This window comes from Pelodiscus sinensis, chromosome 3 (assembly GCF_052426305.1).
Source record: "Pelodiscus sinensis isolate ZL-2025 chromosome 3, ASM5242630v1, whole genome shotgun sequence".
NCBI classification, from domain to species: Eukaryota; Metazoa; Chordata; order Testudines; family Trionychidae; genus Pelodiscus; species Pelodiscus sinensis.
In genome coordinates, this window is record NC_143054.1 from 188,876,351 (window position 1) to 188,895,710 (window position 19,360).

General features: G+C 45.1%; 1 protein-coding gene across 6 annotated transcripts in view; it reads right to left on the minus strand.

The window, feature by feature from the left end:
• Positions 1–19,360, minus strand: part of MACROD2 (mono-ADP ribosylhydrolase 2) — a 1,386,515-nt gene that overhangs the window by 115,515 nt on the left and 1,251,640 nt on the right. For all 6 annotated transcript variants that reach the window (XM_075925642.2, XM_075925641.2, XM_075925640.2 and 3 more), the window contains one exon: positions 16,875–16,956. In XM_075925642.2, coding sequence (XP_075781757.2) covers positions 16,875–16,956 — 82 coding nt within the window. The remainder of the gene's footprint in view (positions 1–16,874; positions 16,957–19,360) is intronic.

A 19,360-nucleotide genomic window follows, 5' to 3' on the forward strand; every position in this document is an offset into this window, starting at 1 on the left:
ATCCCATTTAGGGTATGGCTAGACTGCGGGGGGGAGGGGGAGGGAGGGGCTGGGATACCAGAGATATCCCGAAAAAACTCCACCTCATCCAGGGAACGAGTTTGCTCTTCCGCTTTTTTTGCAGAAGAGCAAATGCACTTTTTCGGAAGCCCCTGTATTCCTCATTCTATGAGGAAGAAGGGGGCTTTCAAAAGAGGGGTTTTTTCCCAACATTTGGCCCAGTCTAGTGTCGAATTTAAGCATGAATGACAGTTCAGAATTTAAGCATGAATGACAATTCTCTGAACTGTCATTCATGCTTCAATTCGACACTTTATGCCTCGGTCTAAACAAAGACATTAATTATCTGACCCATTACAAAGATAGCTTCCCCAATTATCACCTCTAATATCATTAGCTCACGGACATTTTCCTCCCCTCCCCATTCCCCTTCTATTCTGAAATTTGATTTGTCATTTTCATATGTGTTCATTTTTTTGATTGTATCCTTTGGTATCTATGGTTGTGCCAATTTTCTTCCACTATTTGATCTGAGGAAGTGGGTCTGGCCCACGAAAGCTCATCATCTAATAAATCATCTTGTTAGTCTTTGAAGTGCTACATAGTCCTGTTTTTTGTTTCATATTTATCATGGATTGTGTATACTTTCAAGTAAAGTTTAACAAAACTATTAGGAACCAGGAGTAGAAGTCTGATGACAGCAAACATGTCATTACAGAGATACTACCCCTCTTAGGGTAAATCCAAAATTTACTTAACCCCCCCACCAAAAACAAAAACAAAACCCTAACCCATTCCTTAATGTAAAATTATATTGAACCTGTGACCTCTCGTCAAAAAGTCCTTGAACCACCCACTGCAGCAGCAGAAATGTGGGTGATACTGTGTGTGTATCCAGCTACTTATGTGCCCACTGGCTGCAGAATCATTCCCTGCAGCGTAATCTTGCCACTGAAGCCCTCCAACAGACAGCCCTCAGCATGCATTCCCTCATGTTCTGTTGGAGAAAGGAGAATGACTCTTGGAGCTTGGGCCGGGAGGAACACTGACCATGACCCCCACAGAAAACCACCCTTCTGGTAGGAGTGGTCACTGACAGGCCTCTCTGGTGAAGGACTCCCTGGAGTCTGTAGCCAGCGCATGTGGCAAAGAAGACATTTATTCTGATATGTGTCCCATGGGTTAAAGGATCAAGTTTCCAGCTCACAGTTTGTCTAAAGTCTATAAATACAGCACGAGGAGCATGACTCACATGAATAGCGGCATCAGAACAAGCTAAGTGTAAACAGTGTAAGAACAGTTAAAGTTCAGATTTTAACCTATGATTGAAATATGCCCCTACTTTTCATAATATTCGGGTTAATCACATCTCTGAGGATCTGAGTGCAGGAGCCGAGTGCAGGTTTTTAGCGCACCCCTTTGTAAAAGTCGCAAGCTCCCTTTCAGTTCATATATCTTGTAACAGTTGCCAAGTTTTCTTTCCCCAGTCTCATTTGCTACCTCCAGAGCCTTGTAAAACAAAGCGATGGCCCTGCTTTTCGAACTATTGTACTTGGAGAAGAAGCTTCTCATACCCCCATGATTCTTTATTTCTTTTGCCCTGCCTCTCTCAGGTTCTCCCTATCTCATCAACTCAGTCCACACAGGCCAACAGCTGCCAGATTGTTAAAGCTATCAAACAGCTAGATCTGAGCTGGCAATAGAGAGGTCACCCAAAGGTTCTACATACCATTACTAATCCAAAAAGCCATCAGACCTCTACCCAATCCTTGCTCTTATTGTTAAACAAATACATTATTTTCTGTTGAACTATATAAGTACGTAATCAGAGCTCATAAATTACCGCAGCAGGCAACTCTCTGTTGTAAGCTGAATTCCTGCATCTCTGTCCCCCTTACATAGCACCATACACTGTGGACTCTTATCTTTCACCCACTTCTTCAACACTCCTTTCTGATTCCTTTTTACCTTTCTACACCTTTCTCCAGTTTCCTTGTTATCTCTCTCCTCTTCCTTCACTCACAGGTCTTTCTATCTCTGTTTCTTTCTCACCAGTTCCCAGATGTCTCTCCTCTCATTCTCAGCCTGCCCTGGTTTCTTACTTCTCCTTTCAAAAGTGCAGATCTTCGTGCTGCATATAATCTTTCATTGTGTCGTGAGCACATTACGGGATTTAGAGTGAAACGTGACAGAAGTCTGAGTACCCCACGCGTCACTCGCTGCCTGCGCATGCATAACAAGTTAAGGAATAGAGCAGGAAGGGTTAGTTATACAGGAGGAGGAATGGAGCAGCAACGAGTTTGCAATTACATCACTGACGCCTTCATTTTTTAAAAAATGAATCACAAACCTGTCAGTCCCGACAGCTATTTAGATGCCCTACTGGGCTTATTTAGTGTACAAAAATAGGTTTCCTGCTGAAAAAGTTCCTGCCCTTGGGCACTTAACTAGCGGAAACTTCAAGATATGACTGAACTGTTTCTGCTAAGATAATAAAGGATGTGCCATAGAACATTCTCACACCGTCTACGGGAAGTGAAAGCCAAAATGTGTAATTAAACTTTGGGGAGTTCTAACCCTTCTTAGACTGTTAGTGGGTGCAGTTGACAATGGTGCCTATGTAGTACACCAGTGAATACGTATCATGCTATCAAAACTAAATATAATAGGCTGACAAAGTGGTAAATACAATTTATGCCCCTCCAACTCTTCTGTTCAACATCAGTATGCTCTTTTGCACTTACAAGGATGCAGATAATCATCTACTTGGCTGCCCTTTTGCCGTTTTACATCCATACTGACAACTGCCACGTTTTTCATTAGCCTTTTCATGCCTTTCTGACTGAGAATCACTACTACTAGACAGGACACCATTACTGCCAGCCAGCTGAAGCCCCCTGTTGGACCATAACTGTAGAAGCTCCTTTCCTAGCCTGTCAACAATACACATTTCCTCTCCAACTTGACGAATAGAAGTGGATGTAGTAGCAACATAAACTCCTTCCCATTTTCTGAGGTTTAAGGGAGAAAGGGGACATAGTGGAGCACTAAATGGATTGGTACCTACTTATCTGTCTTGTTCTCTACCTCCTCTCCCCACTGAGACAATGCGGCAGGGCAGACTACCAAGTACTGAGAAAAGAGCTTGCTCTCCGGAACCCAGCTTTGGAACATCTAGCCAGAAAAGATCAGACTGGCTGTTTTCTGATCAAGGTGCAAAACAATTGTTTCAATATAGTCATCCCCAGATTCAGTGCTCTTAAGGGGAAAAAAAGGCCTTGAAACAAAAAGTCACATTCCCCTGCTTCAAGGGAAGAGATTGAAGGAATAGTATTTAGGACTGGGCTTTTGTGTTCCTAAATTTGAAGCATTAATAGGATACCACAGTGACAGCTGCTATTTGAAACGCCCCCCTCTTCTTCCGAACAAGTTTGATCAAATTTTGATTCTGCCGAGTTTTTTTTTTATGAAGAAATTTTTACTGATACGTGCAGTACATCTAAACCTCACTGCAGCATCAGTACAGTTTCTCCTCCCGGGTTGCCTAGCTACGTAGCTTCACAACACAGGAGTCACACTGAATGTAAAAATGCGTTTGCAACTTTTGAGGCGATAGGAAATGGAAATCCTTAGTTCCCAATTGCTAAGACATCAGATACTTTTCTTTATTCCACCTCAGAGAGGGCTTCTTTTATGTACTGTATTACTTGATGTGCAGCAGAATATACATACACTGCAGCGTGAATCTAGCCTACCCAAATAGCATACATAGTAGCTTCTACTCTCACTGCAAATAAACTGAACCAAATTGTTTCACTCCATCCACAGCCATGCTCAGATTGGGGATTCTATTTTACAGACGCTGACACCAGCCATACCAAGAACGGGGTGACTAATGAGTTCAAAATGCATCCGTTTAGAGAGGAAATTGGCTTCAGCTACCCAGACCTCTCTTGCCCTCTCTTCCTCCCCCCACCAAACAATGAAGTGATTGAGTTTCACTTCCATGAACACTCACCACAGTTAATTTCAAGTTCACCTGCAGAAATAAAATGTTTTGCGGGAGGTGACACGCTATTTGACACAACAAGGCGTAAGGTTTCTTAAAAACACTCTGCTGTGGCCTGCCACAGAGGCATTTCAATGGGTCAGACAAGAATTTAATCCTCAGTCTGTGCAACCAGGATCATTCATGCACATCAAGCTACTTTTTGTCAGCAAGTGGCAATGACAGAATACTGCTGAGCAGTAAATGCAAGACACCTGATATGTTTAATGGGGGATGGGGCACTGCCCAATGCAGCAGAAGGAAAGGATTGTTATAGCAGGATGGCAGACCATAAGGTCTTATCTATAGGGCTCTACCAAATTCAGCGTCTATTTCGTGGTCATAGGATTTTAAAAGTAGTAAATTTAAATCACAGTGTTGCAATTGTAAGGGTCCTGACTCAAAAAGGAATTGTGTGAGGGTCACAGAGTTATTGTGTGTGTGTGTATGTGGGGGGAGGAGAGGAGGTTGCAGCATGGCTACCCTCACTTCTGCACTGCTGTTGGTGGCACCGCTGCCTTCAGAGCTGGACAACCGGAGTGTGGTGGCTGCTGGCTAGGAGCCCAGCCAGCAGCAGTACAGAAGTAAGGATGGCTTGGTATGTTATTGCCACCCTTATTTCTACACTGCTGCCTGCAGAGCTGGGACCTAAGTCAGCAGCTGCCACTCTTCAGGTGCACCACCCTAAAGGCAGCATTACAGCAGTAATGGCGACATAGTTATGATATTACCACCCTTCCTTCTGCACTGCTGCTGGCAAGGTGTTGCCTTCAGAGCTGGCCACCTCACCAACATTACCACCACTGATTTCCAGTTGCCCAGCTCTGAAGGCAGTGCAGAAGTAAGGATGGCAATATTGTGATCTTCCTAAAATAATCTTGTGATCCCCTTACAACTACCGTTTGGGCAGAACCTCAACGTGAGAAACACTGGTTTCCCCTGTGAAATCTGTAGAGTAAAAGCACACAAAAGGCCATATTTCATGGGAGAACACCAGATTTTATGGATGACTGTGAATTTGGTAGGGCCCTATTTATCTACATGGGGATGTTACAGCCATGTAACCTTAGTTTCCAGTGCCTTGTATCCCCACACAACCTTTGACTGGAAGTGAGGTATTTGGCATCTTAGGTAAGTGACCTCTTGGAAGAGGAGTAACAGCCCATCACAGTGATTCTCTTTAGAATTTCTGCTTCTGTCAGTCCTCCCACTGCTATCCTACACAGCATTGCTTTACTCCTAGGTCAGCTTGTCTGTGCATCTGTTCTCTCCATAGCTCCTGGGGTCATCTTGACCAAATGTAACCTCTCCATTGAAACGTAAGCACTCGGCTTCAAGTGCTCCCTTTGATACCTGGTCACGATAAGTTCACATAGCATTCTAGCAGTCGTGCACCCTCACCCACCATGCTGCTGTATAGAGTGGGCTGCACTCTTTGGAGAGATGTATGGCCTGTCCCATCTTGAGCTGAGTCCCTGGAATGCAGACATCTGTAGGACACTGTCTGAGCAAATGAAGAACAGGGGGTATTGCCAGAGCCGGTCCCAGGTCTGAGTCAATGCAAAGACGCTCCAGGTGGAATACTTGAAGACTCAGATTCAGAACAATCCTTCCAGTACTGTTCCTACTACCTTGCTCTTACCATGACAAACTGGACTGCATTTTTGCAAATGATGCATCCAAGAATGAACAATTTTCCAGAGAGCACTCCAGATAATACAGCAAGTACTCTGGACACCAACTAAAGGATCCCTCTAGGAGGAAATTTTTCTAGAAAGCCAAGAACTGGGAGATCTAGTAGACTCAGTGATTACAGCAGGATCCCGTGCAAACAATCAGACTGAAACAGCTATGGAACCGAGTTCTACCAGCAGCCAGCTTTACCAGCAGCCTGGTAATATTCTGGTGTAACATGCAACACAACTGTATTAGAAGACACCAATAACTTTTTTCCAAGTGGTGGTTGTCTCCCATTATTAACTAATATGTATATTTAGAGTGTGTCTCACTGTCTTTGTATCTGTCTGCAAGTCCATTTGTTCAAAAACTCCACGTAAATGGTAAGAGCTAGGGACACCAAATTTGGTAGGCAGCTTCCTCTTCTCTTAATTTAAAGCAAGGTCAGGGATTGGTTGTGCCAGAACAACCAAAGGCCCAGGAAAAGTACAGTTTCCCATAACATGCAAAGGGAGGGGCTGCTGTTCAGAGGGGCGTGATATGAGAGTGGCCACTGGGGGCAGCAAGCCCACAAGAGAAAGCTATCCTGTAGAGTGTCTACTGGAGGCAATTGCACTACCAAGGGATGGCCAGCTGGGCTCCGCCATCTTGCCTGCGAGCGCACCAGATAAGTAGCCTCCCTGACACAAACCTTTTCTTCCCTCTGGCCCTTTGCCGTAGTGCCAGAGGGGAAGGGGAGAAAAAGGCTGCTGTTGGCCAGAGATGGCTGCGGAGAGAGAAAAAATGTCCCCCATCATTAGGGGCAGGATTGGGGGAAGAGAGAAAATGCCTGGGGCAGCAGGAGGCGGAACTGGGAGGCAAGAAAATGCTCCTGGTGGCCAGTGGCAGCACTGGGGGGGAGAGTAAGTACCCCTGGAAGCCAGGAGCAGGACTAAGTGAGGAAAGAAAACGCCCCCTGCGGGGGAGCTGGAAAGAGGGAAAAGGCTCGTGCCCAATGGGACCTCTTTCCCGTAGCTGCTCCTCACCCCCAACTCTCACCCACCCCCACTCTCAGCCTCTTGCACTCTGATCCCCAAGATCCTGCCCTGACTTTTGAATTCCCATACCGCCAGCCCCCTCTCTGCCAGGTAAGTCTGCTAGTAATATATATTATTCATCCTATGTATAAGTGGTGGTTAATACACACATAGACAGATGGACAGACAGGCAGATAAATGATTAACTATCTACATCTATATTTATATATGCACATTAAGCATCAATAGTATTAAGCACAAGTACTGTATCAGAAATATAGCATAAACAGGCCTTTACCATAATCCTGTTCATTTATGCCAAGTATCTCATAGGTTCTTGCATTTGCTGAATTAAGCATTTGGAATAAGCAGATGGACAGTTCATCCCAACCAAAATACATTTGCTTCTATGTCTCAGTACAAGCTAGGAAAGTCCCTTCACAGACCCGGATTTGGAATGGTATCCAAAACAAAGGTAAGGAAGGAACAGAGCAAGTTAAGGATCTGGAACAAACTGATGGGCTGGATTTAATGTGATGTATAAAGCGATGTGTAACTTGTAAAATCATTATATAACTTATACCAGCCGAAATGTGAATTTGGGGAGCACACCTACTACATACAGTGAATGAGACCAGCAAGAGACAGCTTCTCCAAGACTGGTATCATATACGTTTTCATACTATGTTATTATTGGCTTACAAAATCCTGTCTGACATTGTTTTTTGGTCTCGTGAACGTATTTCATAACAAACCAAAGGCTGGTCGCGCAATTAGGAATCCAGTTAATCAATAACCACCGTGCTGGGCAGAGCTAGACGATTCGCTACACTTGCTTGACTTTTACTGCCCTTTCCCCCACAATGCACTCAAAATGGCATCCAAGCCTCAGATTTAAAGCTATAAAAAGTTATTTCTCTGTTGTATCATATCCCACAACCACTGACCACATTTGCTACCTGCAGTCCCTGCATCCCACATTGCTTCCTGCTCACTCTCCCTCTGCTCCATCCCGTACCAACCTCTTGCTCCTTGCCCATGATGCTAGCAACAAGGAATGTAAAATGAATCAGTTGTGCTACATGGCAGTCCTGTTTCTGGTAGGAACAGAAACAGAAAAAAGCAATAGAAAAATGACTTTCCTGTTTTATAAATGCCCTCGTTTTTTAGCTAACTTGAGATTTGAAGATGTAAGTTGCCACAAACAGGAGTCCGAGATCTTTCAAAAGGCAGGTATTTTTAGCCATTATTAAGCATTCATGGCTGTCTGAGACACTTATTGAGCTCTTTTTGTGTTACAGGGCACTTTATGCTGATTTGTGGGCAACCTAAAAGAAAACTTAGGACAAAGGCTGTGTTCTATTTTGGCACGCACATTGCAAGGCTTTGCCATTCTCTTGGGACACCACATTCAGCTACCATTTCCCTTCCATTTTCTGCACCAGCGGTGGCACCACCATCCGGGTAAATAACAGCACTTCCCTATCCACCTTTCTATGTTTCCTGTGAGCTTGCCTCAGGGTAACATCCTGCAAGGTAGGGGCAGCCTGCAGTCTAGGTACACACGAAATAGCTAATCTGCCCCTGACTGTCCTCCATCCAAACAATCCCCCACCCCCCTTAAAACCTATGCTGTAAAGACCTACACTCGGCCATTCCACAAATCCCATTCATTTTAAACCGCCACAGCCCCCCCCCCCGCATCCATCCCACAATCCCCCACCCACCAAACCACCCGTACAACAGCATTTTCATAAGCTTCTTAAACAAGAGGGATGCAATCTGCAAAATATCTTAACCTTTCCAAGCAAGCCCCAGAGTGCCAAGAGAAGATGGAAATAGCATTTCAAACCGGTGAGAAAAGCAACAGTTTATTGTTGCTGGAATGAGGACAATAATTACTTGTGCTTTTTCTGATTTCCCTTAGCACCTGCAATGTCCCTGTCCATGCACACAGGGGGCTTATCAATCACTGAGAGGCTGACTGAACTGGAAAAGAAAAACAAAGCTAATAACAACAGAGGAAATGTTCCAGGGCCTAATGAGAGCATCCCAAGAGAGGCCCACAAAGGCAGAAGTATAGAAGGATGGTTTCTCAGAGGCTCCAAATGGAGCCTGCAACCTAGGAAAGGCACTGAAGGAAGACAATGCCCAAGCACATAACGGGGCTGGGCACCATTTGTTGCAAAGATCAAGCACAGCATCCGTGACAGCTCTGTTCTGCAAACGATGGAAGACAAACCATACCGGCATCGCCATTTCAATCAACCAAATAAGCAAGTGGACTTCTGCATCCCAAAACTCTGCAGCCGCTGCTGGTTCTCCCAACACTGCCCTGCTCTTAGGTGAGCAAGCCCAGAAGCGGCACTTAACCAACTGAGTAAAGCTGCTCCAAATAAATGCCCTGCAGAACTAACTGCTCCATTTCTTCCTCCTGCTCCTCCCTCCAGCTGATACTTCATTGCATTTGCGGAGTCAAATACCTCCATCTGTGCAACGGCATTACCTGGGGTATCAATGAGTGTCAGGACCGTGGCACTCAGTGGCATGCCTTCCATGCTGTCTGACAATAGTTTGAAACTAGCGCTGGCAAAATTAGGGGGTTCCAAGAGAGAAATGATGGATGTGTGCTAATTTGAACCCCTTAGAATTCCTGCAGGTTCAGATAAGTTTATGCTTCGTTTTCCAGTAGAAGTTATGAAAGTATATTTATCAATAAAAATTAATGGATGAAACACTGAACCAGGATTGAGTTAGAAGGAGCAATGGATTTTGGATAAACAATACAAATATTGGATCCTTTACTGTTACTCATGACATTGATTTCTGTGGACCAGTTGAGGGAATTTCACAACTGTTTGGATTGAAAATGTCAGAGCTGTTTTACTCCATAGGAAGATATGGAACAGTTGCTTAAAAGAAAGACTGCTGTTTCTCTTCCCTTTTCAGTTAAGACTAAGCTAGTGCCCTTAGCACAGAGGAATGTCTTCCTACAGCACGTTTGTCGATGCTCAGTCTATTTTTTTTCTGGTTTATGTTTTAGAAGTTTTATCAGCCAAGGAACAAAATGTTCATAGAAAAAAACCCAGTATTTTTCTGTGTCAGTGCCCATGAACTATTATGAGTGGGCTCTTTGAAAGCCTATGTAAGCCTCTCATTGACTTCAGTGGGCTTTGTATCAGGCCTTGATACATTGACTGCAGTGACTCTAATTCAGAAATGCTGAGATTATAACAATGAGGATCAAACAACTGTATTCATACACGAAGCTAAGTTATGAATTATCCATAGATTCAAATTACTGGAGAGGGCAGCTTTTCCTCCTATAGATATTTACACTTTACAAATGACTAGGCTTTGGTACTTGGTGCAGCATAGGCAGTATCACTCAACTAATTTTCTCAGGCACTCCATTTGCAAAATATACTTAATATTATGTCCCAGTAATGGAACTATTTCCCCGTATCTATATTCCACTTACTTAAACGCACTGAGGTATAACTGTAGCTTCATATCGTTATCACTTGACTAACTCAAGTAGTTGGATGTCTTTTTGGATTTATTAGTGCAGCAAGTTTAAAGTAACAACTATTTCTCTAGATAAAATCAGGAATATATTGCTTTTCTAATAACCTGGTCCACACATGTTGAAGAGAAAACATTTCTTAGAATTTCTGAGCACAAGGTTCACATCTGAAATCTCAACAACTTTTCACTCCATTTAAAGAAGCACCTCAGTGAATTTTAAGATAGAGCATTGGCCACTGAAATAGATGGCAAACCAAGAACACTGCTACTTAAAAAAAAAGGGTTTTTTCTTTGCTCAAAGAATATATGGAATATAGGAAAAAAACCATGCCAGTATAGTTTATGAATCCCTCCAGAATATAATCTAAATATCAGAAAGTTATTGCCAGAGGCAGATACTTTACCAAGCTCCCTGCCCTGGAACCACATTAATAAAGTCCATTGTGCAAGAAATAGTTACCCCAGATATGTTGCAGATCTTTAAAGTCAAGGCATTTGCACAATAATTGTCAGTGTCTCTATAGGTAAATCATAGGGGAAGAAAAATAAAGATAGCTCAAAAAAGAGTGCGCGTGCGCGTACGTGCACACACACACACACACACACACACAAAGGATGGTCAGGAAATGGGACCATCATTCCGGGGCATTTTTAATTTCTTTTTTTAAAATTAAAATTAATTTAATGCTACAGAAGGTTGCTGAGTTGACATCATTGGAAAAGAAAATTTTCACAGTAGTCATAGGACATGCCTAAAGTAGGCAGCAACACTGCATGCTTTGGCACAGTGTTGTACCACTGCCTCAGTCCTGATCGGAATGAGAATACAGATCACTTTGCACACCCATTCAGTGCTTATGAGATTACCAGTCTTCTGAGATTACCAGAGATACCAGTTAGTGTCCATGGATGCCCATCAAATATTAAATTGACATTTTCTATTATGCTTTTCCCAAAAATATCAGTACCATTTTGCTCTCAGAAAAGATTAATTTTAATCAACTTTAGGTAAGGTGGTAAGCCACATGAAAACAGATCTGAAGCCTTATTTTCTTCTCCCTTGTTCCTTGTGCAACCATTTACACATAAGCAAAGTCAACACAACAATGCAAAAGTCTACTATTCCTTTTGGGTAGCATCTTACACCTCGGCAAAGAGGTAACTGTGGAGAGCACTATTTCAGGGACATATATTTGTGTGGGTTGATACTGCGGGTAAGGTTAGTACTATGGGAGTACTGCTGTTTTGGAGGGTTTTTAGTTCTGCTGGCTATTTCATTTGGTTTTATAATTGGTGTCATGAGGGCTGTGGCAGGGTGTGCATACTCCACACCAGGCAAGAAAGGGTTAACCCCATGCTATGGATGGTAGAAGTCCCAACCCTCAGACCATGCACCAATTGCTGCCTCAGTATAACATGGAGCAGCCCAGCTCATTCTATGCTGACCACTGAGGAAAAAGGATGCTTGGTGAAGGCTCTAGGCCAGGAGCTGCTACAACACAGGTAGTAGGAACCTAAGGACCTGGAGACCAAACCAGTGACTTACTGCACTTAGCGAATAGCGCAGGGGTCTATGAGTCCCAATGGAAGGGCAACCACTACCTCAGGAATCACAGTAGAAAGTGTCCTGGAGAGGTGGCGTGGTATCTACCACCCGAACAAGGTCAGGGTATGTCTACACTACCCTCCTAGTTCGAACTAGCGGGGTAATACAGGCATACCGCACTTGCAAATGAAGCCCGGGATTTGAATTTCCCGGGCTTCATTTGCATAAGCGGGGAGCCGCCATTTTTAAAACCCCGCTGGTTCGAACCCCGTGCCGCGCGGCTACACGGGGCACGAACTAGGCTTCCTAGTTCGAACTACTGTTACTCCTCGTGAAATGAGGAGTAACGGTAGTTCGAACTACCTAGTTCGTGCCCCGTGTAGCCGCGCTGCACGGGGTTCGAACCAGCGGGGTTTTAAAAATGGCGGCTCCCCGCTTATGCAAATGAAGCCCGGGAAATTCAAATCCCGGGCTTCATTTGCAAGTGCGGTATGCCTGTATTACCCTCCTAGTTCGAACTAGGAGGGTAGTGTAGACATACCCTCACCTCAGTGTGTTGCGGTGGGATTCCTTGCTGACTGAATGATGACAACCTCCTCTTCCAGCAAGGTCTTGTCTGGGACCCGGTGGAAAGGGAGGGCCCAGGACACACACCTCAGCCCCTCCTTACGCAAGAGAGTGGCCTGTTCCCCTGCCACCTGGGCTATGACCAGATGTGCAGGCTTCTTTCAGAATAAGCTTTTCTGGAAGAGATCTTCCGGAAAACTTCTTCCAAAAGCGAGTGTCCACATTGCAAAAGCACATCGAAAAAGCGATCTGCTTTTTCGAAAGATAGCGTCCACATGGAATCGACGTGCTCTCGCATTTCAGCTTTGATTAGTATGGACAGAGTGGCCACTACGGCACCTGTGCTTTTTCCTCTTTCCTCTTCTTTCGAAAGAACGCCCTTTTCCCCGTCCGCACACGCCTTTTTCCGAAAAAGGCTTCTTCCTTGTAGAATGAGGATTGCCAATGTCGGAAAAACACCCTCTGCTCTTTTGATTTTCTTCAGAAGAATGCAATTGCAGTGTGGATGTAAATGAAGTTTTTCCGAAAAAACGCATCTTTGAAATTGGGCCCAGGAGCTGCTGCATGGAACTCAGCACCAGACCGTTTACATGGAGCCCTCTGTAGTTCAAAAGCCCCAGGAGAGAGGGAGGAGCATAAGCTAGGGGAGGAGGGTAGAAAGAAGGAGTGGACCCTGCTGCTGGGAGCACATTTAGGGGGCCACATTCTTCCCTCCAATAAAAAGTTACTGATAATTCTCCAATTTCCTTATTAACAGAGATGATCCAGCCCCATGCTCAGCCTCATCCTGCTGCCACCCACCCTGAGGGTACATGGGGGACAGTGCATCCCCACTGTGTTACCCCTTTGGTTTGTCTTGTTTGGAACACTTGCTAAATCATTGAGGCTAGTTAAGGAAAGGAGAGATGCCTGCAAGCGCTGCAGGGGGCTGGCCAGCCACAGGACAGAGCACACGAGGGGGTAGTTGCTAGTGTATGTTGTCTAGCTCAAGTTTCAGGGGGGTGGAGAGAAAAGCAAAATGTGTGGCAGACAGGGCTGGCCTTACCATGAGGCGAACTGAGGTGGCCGCCTCAGGTGCCAGACTGTGTGAGTGTGTGTGTGTGTGTGTGTGGGGGGGGGGGGGTAAGGAGGAGCCACTAGGACCCAGAGAGTAGAAAATTGTGTCTGCTGCTGGTGCATATGTATCCTCTCTGCTCTAGATACACAGAGATGATGGAGTGCTGTGCTGGAGGAAGGAGGGCACAGGAGACATAACAGGCAGGCAGGAGAAAAGGTGGCATGGGGGTGTCATTTGAGCTCCCTGTCTCAGGTGCCAAAATGTTGTGGGCTGGCTCTGGTGGCAGACAGAAGTTTCCACAGATCCGTGGGTGTCCTCCGCCACCCACAGTTCCCACTTGCCTCTGCCTTGCAGTATGCTCAGGATGACAACAAGGTCAGGCTGTGTCAGATCTAGGTGAAAGCAAATTCCATTTCCTTTCTCCTCCGAGTACAGGGCTTGGAGGTTATCGCGTACGCTGAGACACCTGGGCTCTGTGAAGATGGGAAGGGGCAGGCTCGCTACCAGAGCCAGTAACGGAACAGAACACAGATCTCCTGAGACTAAATCCACTGGGCCACATTGCCAAAGAGGAACACACCGAATGAATTAGAAGCTAATTCAGTCTTTGGAGCACGTGCATAATAGACTCCAGACATAATCTATTGCTAAGTGAGTGGACAGCCACAGTCTGTGCTAGCTGAAATACTCATGTGGGAGGGGAGCTTCAGTTGTAGCCTCAGGTTGAGATCAGGGCAATAATTGAATCAAGTGGTGACAGAGGTCATCTACAATAATCGTGAGATCAGGCAGAAAGGTCTCAATTTCTTTGACACAAGCCCAGATAGATACTGTGGCCAAATTATTTTTCCCCCCATCTGGATAGCCAAGAAGCAGCTACGATCCTTATTAGTCATTGGGGCCTGATTCTCATTTACTCTATGGTCTCTTTACACCAACCTGGCAAGGTAAAGTGGTCTTAGAGTGGGTGCAAATGTAATTCAGCAGAATCAGGCTGTTGGTGTCCAACTGCTAACTATGGGCAAGAACATCCCTCAGTAGAACAATGCAACAGACATAGCATAGCATAAGCAACAAAAAGGAAAAAGGAAAAAAATAAGAGCAACATAAGGTTGAAAAATAAAACAAATAAAAATCCCTAATGATGCACACAATAGAAATAAATCATGGTGAGTTGTTTTTTTCAGTTACCATCCATTAGGGTGTTTTTTTACAATCCAAGCAGGAGCTTTCTATGTGAGACAAAAGGCAAATTACTAACATTCCGTAAGTGCTCCAGAAAGCTGCCTTTCCTCTGATTCATTTTTGTACAGGGTCAGCTCAAACTTTTAAGTTTTCATTCAGGTTCTAAGCTCCTGTGATATTTTTTTCAGTCACAATGAAACCGTACCAGCATCCCTAATGAAATGAAAAAATGGACAAAGCACATGAAAAAGCCGTAAACATAGACAGCCTTGTGCTTCTCTTCACTTACATTACTGTAAATCATTTTCTTCCTGAAGTGCTATAAAGCTGGTTTTAATTACCAGGGACAGCAGAGATATGGAAACAACAAATCTCTCTCTCTGTCTCTCTCTAAGGGTATGTCTAGACTACAGGGTTTTGTCGACAAAAGTAGACTTTTGTTGACAAAACTATACCTGCGTCTACACTACCGACGAGTTCTGTCGACAGTAAGTTGACAAAACACGGTAGTTTTGTCGATGGCGGCAAACCTCATTCTACGAGGAATAACACCTTTTGTTGACAGAGTTCTGTCGACAAAAGGTGCTATTGCATCCACACTGTGCTTTTTCAAAAGAGAGCGTCTAGACTCTATGTCGAAAAAGCGGCTTCCTTTGTCGACAGAACTGGCTGTAGTCTAGACGCTCTTTGTTGACAGAGGATTTGTCAACAGTATCTGTCAACAAAGCCTTTGTCGACAAAAGCCTGTAGTCTAGACATACTCTAAGATGGCATCTGTCTGTCTGTTTTTCTGTCTATAAGTCTATATGTTCAAGAACTACTCCTAAATGGTCAGAGCTAGGACCACCACATTTGGTAGGCAGTGTCCTCTGCTCCCAACTTAAAGCAAGGTCAGGGTTTGGTTGTGCCAGGACAACCAGAAGTCCAGGGAAAGGGTTTGTTTTCCATAACATGCAACGAAAGGGGCTGTTGTTTAGAGGACATGATGCTGAGTGGCTGGGGGAGGAGTAGCGGGGAGGGGCAGTGAGCCCCTAGGGGAGAGGTAATCTGCAGAGTGTCCACTGGGGACAGCTGTATCCACTGGGGCCAGCAGGGCTCCTTCATCTTGCCTACCAGCACACCAGGTAAGTGGCTCTCCTGCCCCAAATCCTTTCCCTCCCTCCTGGCGATGGAAGGGAAGGGGAGCAAAAATGGCCCTCGTGGCTGGGGATGCGGGGTGCTGAGGGGACAGAAAATGACCCTGGTGGCTGGTGGGAGAGAAAATTCCCCTGGTGGCTTGGAGGGGACCTGGGGGGAGAGAAATCGCCCCTGGCAGCCAGAGACAGTGTTGAAGGGTTGGGGGAGTGAGAAAAGGATCATGTCGGATGGGACCCCCCCAGCCTGAGCCCCTCCTCCCCCCCCCACTCTCACACACATTCTTCCCCCAGCCCTCTACACTGCCCCCCATCTCCTAGGCCCTGCCCTGACTCCTGCACCCTCCCCCACCACTGCCAGCCCCCTCCCTGAGGGCAACACTGGGGGTGTGTCTAGACTACATGCCTCCTTCGACGGAGGCATGTAGATTAGCCAGATCGGAAGAGGGAAATGAAGCCGCGATTAAAATAATCGCGGCTTCATTTAAATTTAAATGGCTGCCCCGATCTGCCGATCAGCTGTTTGTCGGCAGATCGGGGGAGTCTGGACGCGATGCCCCGACAAAGAAGCCTTTCTTCATCGACACAGGTAAGCCTCGTGAAACCAGGCTTACCTGTGTCGATGAAGAAAGGCTTCTTTGTTGGGGCATCGCGTCCAGACTCCCCCGATCTGCCGACAAACAGCTGATCGGCAGATCGGGGCAGCCATTTAAATTTAAATGAAGCCGCGATTATTTTAATCGCGGCTTCATTTCCCTCTTCCGATCTGGCTAATCTACATGCCTCCGTTGAAGGAGGCATGTAGTCTAGACACACCCTGGGTGAGTCTGCTAGTTCTCAATAGCACAAAGTGAAGCTTGCAAAAGGGGTTTTGGTTTTTTTTTGGGGGGGGAGGGATTTTTTTTGCATGTTTTGATCTTTGCTACCATGAGTAACGCCATGGATTTCAAAAGTAATCCACATGCATAGGTGTTTGCAGGCCTGGCGCCCTGATCTGCACTTGATCTTATCAGTGACCATGTCAATTTTTGTCATGGCATGGCAACAAGATGCCAACTTGTTATCTTTGTACTGACTAATTTATGAAAGTCAGAAGGTAAGTAATGACTGCACATACCTGTGAGGAAATACTCGCTCATTTTCTTCTTAAATATTTTGTAGTCAACCTCCAAAAAGACGCAGAAGATGACACGATCCATCTGTAACAAACAAAATTATCTACAGTGACACAAGAGTAATAATAAATGTTAAAAATAATATTTAGTAACAGCATTGCAATGTTTGAAACTGACATTCTGTCTGGCAGGTAAGTGGAAAAACATTGTGTTTTGTGTTTACTGTATGAGCAGCATCGTAATTTACAAAACACCATTTTTAACAGCAGTTCACTCCTGTGTTCTTTGTTAAATGCCTACTGTTTATGCAAACCACCTCCGAGCATGGTAGAAATGTGCACTAGCATTCCAGCTGAGTATTTAGATGCCGTGTTTGATGGAAGAGTCGCATAAGGGGTGGCTAGCAGGGGTACAATGGAATAAATGGGTAAGCAAAGAGCTCGTTATTCAGTCTTTGCCTGACAAACATATCTGCAAGCCTCTTTGGCATTGCAGAATGGCTTCAAAAGCTTTCGTGTGGTTTTAATTTACATGAAACTATTTACTCTCTATATAATATAGCCCGAAATGCAACAGAAACAAAAGCTGTTTACAGAACAAACAGCACACAGGGTAAATAAAACATTTAATATGCCATATAGTCAGTGAGGCCAAGCATATAAATGGCACCATAACCCATAATGTGTGCAGTACCCGCCACCTTTTAAAAATAAATTGCCTGGCAACTCATTATATGTGAAAAGGTTTCCCTTAAAGGGAGCGAGAGAGAGACAGAGAGCAAAAAAGTAGGCTGAAAAATTGCAATAGGCTTGATTCAGTTCTTGCTTCTATTTGTAACAGTCACCACAGGGCCCCAGCAGCAGAAAGACCACCTACGAGAGGCATGCAGAAGCATAAGGTACCCAACACATGTACAGCCTGCAGCCAGCCAGCATTTCGGCAAAAGCAAGTGTTGCTAGCCTGAAAGGGGCTCTGATCACTGCAGTGAGAATTCAGCCTAAGTGCTGACAAGTCTACTATAGAGACTTCCCCACTATTTAAAACTCCCTTCCCCCCTAGCTTTGTAGATCCCCTAATGAGTGCACACAATGCCTTACCCCGATGGTGAATGAGTCTGGGGAGCTAGAGCCATTGTGCAAGTCAGGAACAATAAAGAACTGTTAAAATGAGGAAGGGGGGGAAGGAGGAAAGGAAGGGAGAGGAGAGGAACTACAAAACCAAGCAAACAAATAACTCTCCTAGAAAATTTTGGCCATTCAAAGAAGCAGCTTCTCGGGTGGGCCATATCCTGTCCTTAAGTACTCACACACAACTCTTCTGTCTCAGCACAGAGATGCCCACCCTTTCATAGCTCTATGCTGAGCTATGTGAAACTGCCAGAGAACTGCTGGCAGAACATTGTGCTGGACAGGGTAATGACTACCAGTGAGTGATTCTTTGAATCAAAGAGCACCACAGACCTTGTTCAAGTCAATGTGAAAATCACTCCCAGCCTCAGCGGAAGAAGCAGTGAAGCCTGGTTAATTAGCAAGACAGCTGGAAAGAAGTGTGGCTAGCAAGTAAGGCACTTGGTTGCAAGGGGAAACTCAATCACAACTAACCTAGGTAGGTGAGCTCAGGTGTTTCTCTGAGCACAGGGTTTGTAGGCTGATAGTGTTAGAAGCAAAAATAGGAATGTTAAAGAGGTAACAGAGGGTGGGGGGGTAGGGGGAGAGCAGGAGCCAGTCTTTGGGGGAGCCAGCTTAAAAACCAGTTGCTCCCAGCACTGGCGGTGAGGGGTGGGGAACAGGGAAGGCAGAGGCACAGCGGGAAACCCAGTGTGAGCTGAGACTGAAGCAGTCTCCACTTGTGCCGGGTTCCCCACTGCGGCTCTTACTACATTTAAAAGGCAGAGGCGCAGCAGTTGAGATCTGGTGAGGGAGGAGATTGAAGCAGTCTGTGCTTGCACCAGGTTCCCTGCTGCGCTTCTCCTCCTTATTGACTAATCAAGTAGTCGATTGGAAATTCCATCGACTACTCAATTAGCTGATTAATCAAAATTTAACATCCATAGGCAAAAACCAGCAGAAAGCCTGGAGAAACCTGCGAGTGGGACTCTGACAGGAAGCAGAATCTCAGAGCTTCTTGAGCACAGAGTTTGCCTGCCACTGTTTGTTTCTATTGTATTCAGAGAAACAGGACTTGATGCACATTTCTTGTAAATAAACTGGATGATACCAGAGAATGACTTGACTTGTAACATCCGTTTCTCCTAGGCTGTGTCCAGACTCAGGGGTTTTTTCGGGAAAAGTAGCCTTTTCCTGAAAAAACTTCCCCTGCGTCCAGACTCAAGCCGCGTTCTTTCGAAATAATTTCGAAAGAACGCGGCTTTTCTTTCGATGGCGGTTACACAATCTACATTCACAGTATTTTAATTTGGCTTTATAATATGCTCTTTTTCTTTGTACACAGTTGACGCCCTTAAAATGCTCAATGAGCTTGAAGGATT